The sequence below is a fragment of the Gopherus evgoodei genome, chromosome 4, assembly GCF_007399415.2.
Source record: "Gopherus evgoodei ecotype Sinaloan lineage chromosome 4, rGopEvg1_v1.p, whole genome shotgun sequence".
In the NCBI taxonomy this organism is placed as follows: domain Eukaryota; kingdom Metazoa; phylum Chordata; order Testudines; family Testudinidae; genus Gopherus; species Gopherus evgoodei.
Genome location: NC_044325.1, coordinates 66,873,260 through 66,885,819, shown reverse-complemented (window position 1 = coordinate 66,885,819; position 12,560 = coordinate 66,873,260). Strand labels below are relative to the sequence as shown.

At 40.4% G+C, this 12,560-nt stretch overlaps 1 protein-coding gene across 1 annotated transcript in view; it reads right to left on the bottom strand.

Annotated features, from left to right (window-relative positions):
- STARD9 (StAR related lipid transfer domain containing 9) overlaps positions 1 to 12,560 on the bottom strand; it is a 175,421-nt gene that overhangs the window by 50,818 nt on the left and 112,043 nt on the right. The window contains 4 exon segments of the mRNA XM_030559592.1: positions 1,320 to 1,429; positions 2,173 to 2,255; positions 5,035 to 5,172; positions 6,136 to 6,187. Coding sequence (XP_030415452.1) covers positions 1,320 to 1,429; positions 2,173 to 2,255; positions 5,035 to 5,172; positions 6,136 to 6,187 — 383 coding nt within the window.

Sequence of the window (12,560 nt, the reverse complement as noted above, 5' to 3'; positions counted from 1 at the left end):
ATAACTGAAATTACACTCAGCTTAAAAGAACATTAGCTTAAAAGAACATTAAAGTTGCAAAGTTAAGGACTCAAAAGTTAGGAAATGCCAGGATTAAAGTTGCCTGTGCAGCATTAATTCAGCCCCCTTGTTTGTAATGCATTATAGTCTTTAATTTCACAATCACATACTATATTTTCCACCGCTTTATTCAGCGCACACGATAGACATGCTCTGGGGATGAATCGAAAGTGTGTAGTAAACGAGGCTGCTGTGTGTAGGACCCCTTTGTTGCAGAAGTTGGAAGGCATGTGGTGAATGAGGAAGGGGATTGGAGGAAAAGAAAGGATAGTTTCATGGTTAAGAAAGTTGAATGCCCTGAAAATTGGATTCAATCCCTGCCTGTGCCACAGAGTTTGTATGCGATGATGAGCAAATCACTTAAACCAAACTCTTCCCTGGTTGTCACTAACTGTATGTTCCTCATTTTCTGGGCACCTGAGTTGAGACCCTGCAGGGGTCTGATTTGCAGAAGTGCTGAGAACTCACAGTAGCAACTAAAGTCAATGGGATCTGTGATTTGAACATGTAATGTACTAACCTATGCTAAGTATTCTGAAAAATCAGATTCTAGTCATCTCAGATTGGGCACCCAAAATCAGTGGGATCTTTTGACCTTAATCTCTTTGGGCTAGACCCACAAAGGAATTTAGGAGCAAGTAAGATTTCTGCTCAGCTGCTACCTCTCCCTGGAGGTACCTAAATTCCCTAGAAGACTAAATTTCTGGTGAAAATATGCCTACGTTTCTGGCTTTGAGCATGTGCAAAGTCACTGAAGTCCTGACGCTGCTAATCAGTTCAGCATCCTAGATCATGCCTAACCCCCAGAAAGATTTTAGAACATTACCCACCTATCTCACCTGCAGGGCTCAGTCCAGTAGGTGTTCTCCAAGCATGCGTATCAGATTTGGCCTCATACAAAAGACTGTTGGGGGTGACCATATAGAGCATATTTGGGGGACTGGTGGTGTGTGTATTCCAGGATACGCAATAGCCCATGCTTAAGGCACTCATCTGGAATGTAGGAGACCTGTTTTCAAATCCTTACTCTGCCTGATTTGAAGGACTTGAACTTGGGTCTTTTATAGCCCAGGTGAGTGCCCTGACCACCAGAGTGGTTCTCTCTCAATCTCTCCTGACTGAGCTGTTCCACTCATCATTATAATTTAAATCTAAAGAAGTAAATAAAATATGATGGGACCTATGCATTCCACTTCTCTATGAAATGAACCCAGGCGCCAGGGAAGTTCCATTCCAGTGAATACTTCTTTTAAACTTACCTTTCTTTTTCAAGTGGAGAAAAGATATAGGGAAGGGAAGGAGTGAAATCTCCACCCAAGTCCAACCATTCCAAATATTTGCTGCTCAGTATGGGGGAGGCTTCACTAATCTATTAAAAAAACAAGATGGGAGCAGGAGGAAGGATTATTAAAACAACCTAGTAGGTTTCAGCTTATTATTGCTGCTGTTAATATGTGCCTCAGAATAGAGGCATGGTCCTTGTCCCAGTGACCTTACAGATGTCTACGTCTGTTTGGAAATCTGAATAAACTATTTTCTAAATAATATCTTGCAGTAGTGAGTTCCCTTTTTATACACCATATAAAAAGTATTTCCTTTTATCAATTTTTAATTTCAATCTCTAACTCTGATACTTGTAACAACACCTACATGGATAATCATACTGGGGCACTCAATATACTAATTCTATAATTTCGCCATCTAAAATGGTTTTTAGTGTATTTAATGCGGAACGGTGAGCTAATACCATAAAGAGGATAACTCAGAATATTATTGATCGTGGAAAGTTTTTAAATTGTCTTTCCACTTTAGTATTCTGCCTTTAGTTATATTGTTTCAACCCCAGTGAAGTCATGACTAGAAAACAAGGACATGTTAAATGATTGAAGAGGATCTGCATTTTCTTTTGCTAAGCAACTCTGCAAACAGCACCGGTGTCTATCCACAATGGTTTAGTGTTACTACAGACCATAAGAAGGAGGAAATGAGGCAAGTAAATAAGTAGATATGAAGAAACATTATACGTTTCATATTTGCTTTTAAAATGAAATAAGGAGGTTGGTCACCAATGAAGAAATTTAGGAAAGAAAAATATGAAGTCTCAAAACTTACCAATCTTCTTTGTCTTAAAACGGCAGCCTCTGCTGGGTGGTTGAACCTAAATTTATGAGCCTTGCCCAGGACAACAAGACCTCCTGTTTCAAAAAAAAAACAAAACACAAAAGGAAACTATGAAGATAAATTTTATCAAACATCTGGAATTTGATGTGTATCCATGATACATACAATGTAAACCACTCCTAGTAACACTTCACAGTAATGCTGGCAGCAACAGTCAGTGCTTTATAAAAAAACTTAAACCCTGGAGGTCAGGGGCAAATCCACTACTGGAAATTTCTTTTTATTCTGAATCCTCCATCTCATAGACTTTAAGGTCAGAAGGGACCATTATCATCATCTAGTCTGACCTCCTGCACAATGCAGGCCACAGAATCTCACCCATCCACTTCAATAACACACTCCTAACCTATGCCTGAGTTATTGAAGTCCTCAAATTGTGGTTTGAAGACCTCAAGCTGCAGAGAATCCTCCAGCAAGTGATCTGTGCCCCACGCTGCAGAGGAAGGCGAAAAACCTTCAGGGCCTCTGCCAATCTGCCCTGGAGGAAAATTCCTTCCCGACCCCAAATATGACGATTAATTAAACCCTGAGCATGTGGGCAAGACTCACCAGCCAGCACCCAGGAAAGAATTCTCTGTAGTAACTCAGATCCCATCCCATCTAACATCCCATCACAAACCACTGGGCAACTTACCTGCTGATAATCAAAGATCAATTGCCAAATTAATTGCCAAAATTAGGCTATCCCATCATACCATCCCCTCCATAAACTTATCAAGCTTAGTCTTAAAGCCAGATATGTCTTTTGCCCCCACTACTCCCCTTGGAAGGCTGCTCCAGAACTTCACTCCTCTAATAGTGAGAAACCTTCATCTAATTTCAAGTCTAAACTTCCTAGTGTCCAGTTTATATCCATTTGTTCTTGTGTCCACATTGGTACTAAGCTTAAATAATTCCTCTCCCTCCCTAATATTTATCCCTCTGATATATTTATAAAGAGCAGTCATATCCCCCCTCAACCTTATTTTGGCTAGGCTAAACAAGCCAAGCTCTTTGAGTCTCCTTTCATAAAACAGGTTTTCCATTCCTCAGATCATCCTAGCAGCGCGTCTCTGAACCTGTTCCAGTTTGAATTCATCCTTCTTAAACATGGGAGACCAGAACTGCACACAGTATTCCAGATGAGGTCTCACCAATGCCTTGTATAACGGTACTAACACCTCCTTATCTTTGCTGGAAATACCTTGCCTGATGCATCCTAAAACTGCATTAGCTTTTTTAATGGCCATATCCATTGGCAGCTCATAGTCATCCTGTAATCAATCAATACTCCGAGGTCCTTCTCCTCCTCCGTTACTTCCAGCTGATGTGTCCCCAATTTATAACTAAAATTCTTGTTATTAATCCCTAAATGCATGACCTTGCACTTTTCACTATTAAATTTCATCCTATTACTATTACTCCAGTTTACAAGGTCATCCAGATCTTCCTGTAGGATATCCCGGTCCTTCTCTGTGTTAGCAATACCTCCCAGCTTTGTGTCATCCGCAAACTTTATTAGCACATTCCCACTTTTTGTGCCAAGGTCAGTAATAAAAAGATTAAATAAGATTGATCCCAAAACTGATCCCTGAGGAACTCCACTAGTAACCTCCTTCCAGCCTGACAGTTCACCTTTCAGTACAACCCGTTGTAGTCTCCCCTTTAACCAGTTCCTTATCCACCTTTCAATTTTCATATTGATCCCCATCTTTTCCAATTTAACTAATAATTCCCTATGTGGAACCATATCAAATGCCTTACTGAAACTGAGGTAAATTAGATCCACTGCGTTTCCTTTGTCTAAAAAATCTGTTACCTTCTCAAAGAAGGAGATCAGGTTGGTTTGGCACGATCTACCTTTTGTAAAACTAATGACAAGGAGCACATAAGAGAAAGTTTTCAAGTCCTAGTGCTCAGTAATTAAGATACTCAAAAATCTTTAAAGTGAAAATGCTACAAAAAGTGAGAAAAAAATCCAAAGCACAAACTAAGTAAAAAAAAAAAAATTCAAAGAATAATTTAGAAACGCCCCTACATAGAGCCATATTTTAATCCCACAGCATCATGATCTTGGAACTTTGAAGTATAACTGAAAAAAAGTGCCAATAAAAGACTTGTCCTAGTAAGCTGAATAAGACTGTCTGGTGGTGGTGTGTGAAAGAAGCAGCATCTCCTAACAGCAGAAGATCTGGGCAGCCAAGAAAAGTGGCTTTCCAGTGTTTGCTTTTGAAACCACAACAAGGGCCTGTTCCACCAACATCAATAGAGTTTGTTAGGTGCTTTTGTAAACCCTGCCTTAAATCTCTAACCCTAACTTTGAATTCAGAGACACTCCCCTGTACTCTGTAGCTCAACATCTACAATTTTGACAAAAATCTGATTCCAATGAGAAATGAAGTCTAAGATAGTTCAACCATTCTAGTACAGACCACAGAAAGCCAAGCCCTTATGGCTTTTGCAGTGGACATGTTACAGGAGTTCTACCTAACCCATTACCTTACTGGTCAGGAGTAATCCTGAATAAGCCTTCCGTTTTCAGAGAAATAAGAATTACTGCAGCTAAAATTAATCTTAACATTACCATAACACTTTCATTTTAACATAACACGTACGCCCATCCATTTAGCAGAGATGTATGACTTCAGTAGATCCTAGTTTCTGAACTCAGAGGGTCATTAGGTTGTATTGTTCCACCCTAAGGAATGCTGAGTAATGGATTTACAGTATTAACTCTCTCAGTATTTTACTGTATTCACCTGCTGATACTTGTATCATTACATCAACGCCACAAAAAGGAACCGTAAGACTCACCTTGTGACAGACGACAAGCACCAGTGACTTCCTGTCCATTTACAGTACAATATGCTCCCTGGACTGGCCGCAGTGTCACAATCCCACATTTGTTGTCTATAATACAATGGTTCCTTTCAATCCACTGACCCTGCAGAACTAAAAATTGTAGGTCATTTTTACTGGATATTTTAGGTTTATTTTAAAAACTCTTTTCCACATTTGCTTTAGAACAAAAGCTTCCAGGGCAGGTAAGTATACTAACTACACGGTACTATGGTCAAAGAACAATCCTATGCACCATATAGAAACCTAAATTTCTCCTCTGATTACTAGTTCAGGATCGGTTTTTGGAAAAGTTTACTGGTCTGAAAGTATTTGTACTGTTCTTCCAAAAGGTTTCTATCCCTACCAAGTTGTAAGCTATCAGGACCTGTAATCATGCTATATTTTCTATTTTAACTGTGACATTTTAATAGCTGATATTTCACTAATTACTAGAACTAGAGACTGATGATTTAATCAAAGATGAGATTCCAAGCTGTTTCCAATTTCAGTATTAAAAGTCAGTTTCTACTAGTTTTGGTGCTTCTTGAAATTGTGGCTGCTAAAAAAAAATCACATCAGAAACGAAAGGGGGGAGGGGGAGACAATGAAAACTAAGCAATTTTAAGATCCAACATCCATGACCCAGGATAGCTGGAAAGAAATATATTGAACCACAGGAAAGCCAGTTTGCTAGTTTCCTTCTCTATAACTTTTTAATTTTTATTTTATTTTATTTTTATTTATTTATTTATTGGGGGGGAAGGGTTAAAACTGGAATGAATACAGCAAGTTCTGGGCTTTGAACCACAATAATTTTCAATCCCTAATGTAAATTTACCCTACTGCGGAAAAACTTAAGTAGATTCTCAATTACTTTCATGGTGTTTCTTGACCCAATAAATAGCAGCAACACTTTATTATATAGCAAACCTACAAGCAGTTATTCTCTTCTCAACTTCTCACATGGAGACTGCTGGTGAAGAAAAATGACTATTAGACTGTTATGCTAGACAAGCAAAAGCACCTGGGTTGACAGAACACATTATAAAATCCTCTGTAATCTCAGTCTCTTACCAATATCCTGCTCCTGGTCTGAATCACATCTTCCAATTTTGGTTGTTCCTTCCTAAAAGAGGGAAATAACTATTGTAAATGAGGTAAATTAAAAGTAAACTATTGAAAATGAAAAATGCATAAAAGTTCTCATTAATTCTGCTACAGTATCTAGGTAAATATTTCAGACAAGCTATCCCTTCCTGGGTTCATTAGAACAGACTTTAGCTATTAGTTGTAATGTGTATGGAGTATTAACCCTCAACTGCCCTCAGCTTTGTAATTGCTACGAATCACACTTAGTACTTCCTCTGTTGTTACTTAAGCAGATGCTGCAACCAGCTGGATAATTTTTTTTTAAGTTGCTTGAGTTAGATGTTTTGCTTGCATGGCTGCTCTCATACACAATTACTGTATTTAAACATGCACACTGGTATCTGAGTTTTTCAAATGGGCTACTCAGATGCCCAGTGACCCAATCTGAGTAGGTAATTATGATAACTGCGTGCACAAATAGCTGTATGCACAAAATAAGAAGCCAGTTTTGAAAACATAGCCCAGAATGTAAATCTTCAAGGAGAGAGAGAGATGATAGACAGACAGACAGACATAATCCCAACCTTTGAAAGGAGTTGGACACAAAGTACAGATGCAGTAAACTCACTACAATCAGAGAGTAATCTGTATATGTAAATTTTCCATGGATGAATAAGTTCTAATAAATCAATATTCTTGTTGATTATTAAAGTTTGTGTCCCTATATATAAACAAATATTATATACACTCACAATTTTGAAAAAAGAAAGAACAAAGTGTTACATAAAAAAATTCTCAGGGCCATCCAGTTCAAAAAATAAATTTTGGTACAGTTATGGAAGTGAGTTAATATTTATTATATTTTGACAAAGGAAATGTCAATAAAACATAAGGTCGCCAATCAATATTCTGAATATGTAAACTAGCAATAAAGGCAGTGGACTCACATCCTGTCCATTTTGTTCCTTGTATTATTCCTCAGGAAAACAAAGTCAGGACATGTCTTAGTTCTGACAAGGCACAATATCTATTTACTTCTAGCACTATGTTTCAATTGTTCAGTAAGCTGATTTGTACCAAGATTATTTAAAAAATATATTAAAACACAATCACATCTTGATAATCAGCAGTTTAGATTATATAAAAGTTAATTATTATTATTTGTACAGTATCTGAAGTTTTCTGTGGTCCAACCAGAACAAATGAAAATTTGGAGGTGAATGCCTGGCTGCGAAGATGGTGTCGCCAGGAGGGCTTTGGCTTCCTCGACCACGGGATGCTATTTGAGGAAGGACTGCTAGGAACAGATGGCGTTCACCTTTCAAAGCGGGGAAAGGCCTTATTTGCGCACAGACTGGCTAACCTAGTAAGGAGGGCTTTAAACTAGGTTCGACGGGGACAGGTGAGCAAAGCCCACAGGTAAGTGGGGAACAAGACCTGGGAGATGGGTTGGAAACAGGAGGGAGCACGGGCTATAATGGCAGAGAGGAAGGAGGGTCAGGGCAAAGCTGGGAGGCAAGATCAAACCAGTATCTTAGATGCCTTTATACAAATGCAAGAAGTATGGGTAATAAGCAGGAAGAACTGGAAGTGCTAATAAATAAATACAACTATGACATTATTGGCATTACTGAAACTTGGTGGGATAATACACACGACTGGAATGTTGGTGTGGATGGGTATAGTTTGCTCAGGAAGGATAGACAGGGGAAAAAGGGAGGAGGTGTTGCCTTATATATTAAAAATGTACACACTTGGACTGAGGTGGAGATGGACATAGGAGACGGAAGGGTGGAGAGTCTCTGGGTTAGGCTAAAAGGGGTAAAAAACACAGGTGATGTCGTGCTGGGAGTCTACTACAGGCCACCTAATCAGGCGGAAGAGGTGGATGAGGCTTTTTTTAAACAACTAACAAAATCATCCAAAGCCCAAGATTTGGTGGTGATGGGGGACTTCAACTATTCAGATATATGTTGGGAAAATAACACCGCGGGGCACAGACTATCCAATAAGTTCCTGGACTGCATTGCAGACAACTTTTTATTTCAGAAAGTTGAAAAAGCTACTAGGGGGGAAGCTGTTCTAGACTTGATTTTAACCAATAGGGAGGAACTTGTTGAGAATTTAAAAGTAGAAGGAAGCTTGGGTGAAAGTGACCATGAAATCATAGAATTTGCAATTCTAAGGAAGGGTAGAAGGGAGTACAGCAGAATAGAGACAATGGATTTCAGGAAGGCGGATTTTGGTAAGCTCAGAGAGCTGATAGGCAAGGTCCCATGGGAATTAAGACTGAGGGGAAAAACAACTGAGGAAAGTTGGCAGTTTTTCAAAGGGACGCTATTAAGGGCCCAAAAGCAAGTTATTCCGATGGTTAGGAAAGATAGAAAATGTGGCAAAAGACCACCTTGGCTTACCCTTGAGATCTTGCGTGACCTACAAAATAAAAAGGCGTCATATAAAAAATGGAAACTAGGTCAGATCACGAAGGATGAATATAAGCAAATAACACAGGAATGCAGAGGCAAGATTAGAAAAGCAAAGGCACAAAATGAACTCAAACTAGCTATGGGAATAAAGGGAAACAAGAAGACTTTTTATCAATACATTAGAAGCAAGAGGAAGACTAAGGACAGGGTAGGCCCACTGCTCAATGAGGAGGGGGTAACAGTAACGGGAGACTTGGAAATGGCAGAGATGCTTAATGACTTCTTTGTTTCGGTCTTCACTGAGAAGTTTGAAGGAATGTCTAGTATAGTGAATGCTTACAGGAAGAGGGTAGGTTTAGAAGAGAAAATAAGGAAAGAGCAAGTAAAAAATCACTTAGAAAAGTTAGATGCCTGCAAGTCACCAGGGCCTGATGAAATGCATCCTAGAATACTCAAGGAGTTAATAGAGGAGATATCTGAGCCTCTAGCTATTATCTTTGGGAAATCATGGGAGACAGGGGAGATTCCAGAAGACTGGAAGGGGGCAAATATAGTGCCCATCTATAAAAAGGGAAATAAAAACGACCCAGGAAACTACAGACCAGTTAGTTTAACTTCTGTGCCAGGGAAGATAATGGAGCAGGTAATCAAAGAAATCATCTGCAAACACTTGGAAGGTGGTAAGGTGATAGGGAATAGCCAGCATGGATTTGTAAAGAACAAATCGTGTCAAACTAATCTGATAGCGTTCTTTGATAGGATAACGAGCCTTGTGGATAAGGGAGAAGCGGTGGATGTGATATACCTAGACTTTAGTAAGGCATTTGATACAGTTTCGCATGATATTCTTATAGATAAGCTAGGAAAGTACAATTTAGATGGGGCTACTATAAGGTGGGTGCATAACTGGCTGGATAACCGTACTCAGAGAGTAGTTGTTGATGGCTCCCAATCCTGCTGGAGAGGTATAACAAGTGGGGTTCTGCAGGGGTCTGTTTTGGGACCGGTTCTGTTCAATATCTTCATCAACGATTTAGATGTTGGCATAGAAAGTACGCTTACTAAGTTTGCGGACGATACCAAACTGGGAGGGATTGCAACTGCTTTGGAGGACAGGGTCAAAATTCAAAATGATCTGGACAAGTTGGAGAAATGGTCTGAGGTAAACAGGATGAAGTTCAATAAAGATAAATGCAAAGTGCTCCGCTTAGAAAGGAACAATCAGTTTCACACATACAGAATGGGAAGAGACTGTCTAGGAAGGAGTATGGCAGAAAGAGATCTAGGGGTCATAGTGGACCACAAGCTTAATATGAGTCAACAGTGTGATACTGTTGCAAAAAAAGCAAACATGATTCTGGGATACATTAACAGGTGTGTTGTAAACAAGACACGAGAAGTCATTCTTCCGCTTTACTCTGCGCTGGTTAGGCCTCAACTGGAGTATTGTGTCCAGTTCTGGGCACCGCATTTCAAGAAAGATGTGGAGAAATTGGAGAGGGTCCAGAGAAGAGCAACGAGAATGATTAAAGGTCTTGAGAACATGACCTATGAAGGAAGGCTGAAGGAATTGGGTTTGTTTAGTTTGGAAAAGAGAAGACTGAGAGGGGACCTGATAGCAGTTTTCAGGTATCTAAAAGGGTGTCATCAGGAGGAGGGAGAAAAGTTGTTCACCTTAGCCTCCAATGATAGAACAAGAAGCAATGGGCTTAAACTGCAGCAAGGGAGATTTAGGTTGGACATTAGGAAAAAGTTCCTAACTGTCAGGGTAGTTAAACACTGGAATAGATTGCCTAGGGAAGTTGTGGAATCTCCATCGCTGGAGATATTTAAGAGTAGGTTAGATAAATGTCTATCAGGGATGGTCTAGACAGTATTTGGTCCTGCCATGAGGGCAGGGGACTGGACTCGATGACCTCTCGAGGTCCCTTCCAGTCCTAGAGTCTATGAGTCTATAAAATATGGTCCTCGCCCCAAATAGCATACAATTTAATTCTAAACACGAAGCAACATGAGAAAGCAACAATCCATAAGGGCAGAAAAAGGAAGGATGAGGTTTATAATAAGATGACAAGGTTACTTAAGGGGTAATAATGAATTACATGTAACCATGAGCATGTCTTACTAGTCTCCCAGCATCTGATGGGGAGGGGTGATTGTCACTCTCACCCCAGGGAGCTGAGATAGGGTTGCCATCTGCGCAGTTTTTCTAGGAACTTTCCTTTTTTGAGGTAGCTCTCCCAGGAAATCTGTAAAGGTGCTCAGTACATACTGCCAGCTGTCCAATTTTATAGGCCCAGGATCATCTTGGATGCCCAAGTTCTTATATCTCGGGGATGACAATCTCAGCTTGGGTCCCTGTACACAGGGGTTGGGTAACAATTCCAAACTGCCAACCCAGCACAACCTTATACTTGGGTGGCTGAGAGGGGGTGAAGCTCATACACAAAGCCCTCTGCTGAGAGATTGAAGGCTCTCTCCTCAGGGAGAAAAGGGGTTTAAAAGGCCAGCTACTAAGCAACCAAAGGAGCTAGTGAAGAGGAGCAGCGAAGAGGAGTTTTGCGAGGGAGTTGAGAGAGGCATTCCTTCGAGGCAGAGCCGGCTCCAGGCACCAGCCGAGCAAGCTCATGCTTGGGGCGGCAGATTCCAAGAGTTATAGCGAAAGGAAGCCTGAGAGGGCAAGGTAGGAAAAAGTCCAGGGAAACAGCAGCAAGGGATAGGATGGGGCAGACCCTGAGTGCTTGTTACAGGGTTCCTGGGCTGGAACCCAGTGTAGAGGGCGTGCCTGAGTTCCCTTAACAGTCACTGGGAAGTGGCACAGGATTGTGAGAGGTGCCAACCAGACAGCTGGTTTAGAGAGACTTGGCTATCCAGAAGGGGAGGAGTACATAGTGATCTGGCTGGAGGGCTGAGTCATAAACAGAGAGAGAAAGAGAGAGAGAGAGAGGGGTCACAACTTGAGTAACTGATGAAGGAAGCTCTCACCAGACTGGGTGAGAGCTGATCCCCAGAGCAGCCACAAGGAGGTACTATTTGCAGTGAGAGAACTCTCTTCCCAGGCTAAACAGAGTAAAAAAGGTGGTTAGAGACAAAAAGAAACCCTTTAAAAATCAAATCCTATGGAGGAAAATATAAAGGAACAAACTGTGGCAAATCGAGTGTAAAAGTATAATAAGGCAGACCAAGAAAGAATGCAAAGGGCAACTAGTTAAAGAGACAAACTAACAGCAAAAAATATTTTAAGTACATCTGAAGCAGGAAGCCTGCCAAATAGTCCAAGTGGGACATTGGACAATCCGGGTGCTAAGGAAACACTCAAGGAAGACAAAGCCATTGTGGAAAAGCTAAATTAATTCTTTGCATCTGTCTTCACTGCATGGGATGTGGGAGAAATCCCCAAGCCATTTTTTTTAAGGCGACAAATAACAGAAACTGTTCCAGGCTAAGGCATTAGTAAAGGTGGAACAAAATGATAAACTAAATAGTAATAAGTCACCAAGACCAGATGGTATTCACACAAGAGTTCTGAAGAAACTGAACTATGAAATTGTAGAACTACTAATTCTAGTATGTAACCTATCAATTAAATCAGCCTCTCCTAGGGTGACCAGATAGCAAGTGTGAAAAATCGGGACAGGAGATGGGGGTAATAGGAGCCTATATAAGAAAAAGACCCCAAAATTGGAACTGTTCCTATAAAATTAAATTAAAATGCAGAGCCTCCCAGACCAGTGGCCAGGACCTGGGCAGTGTGAATGCCACTTTGGCACATGTGCCATAGGTTGCCTACCCCTGGTATAGATGATACAATGTTCAAGACTGACAGGTGAGATTTACAAAGGGACCTCATAAAACTGGGTGATTGGGCAACAAAATGGCAGATGAAATTCAATGTTGGTAAATGCAAAGTAATGCACATTGGAAAAAATCACTCCAACTATGCATATAAAATGATGGGGTCTAAATTACTTGTTGCCAATCAAG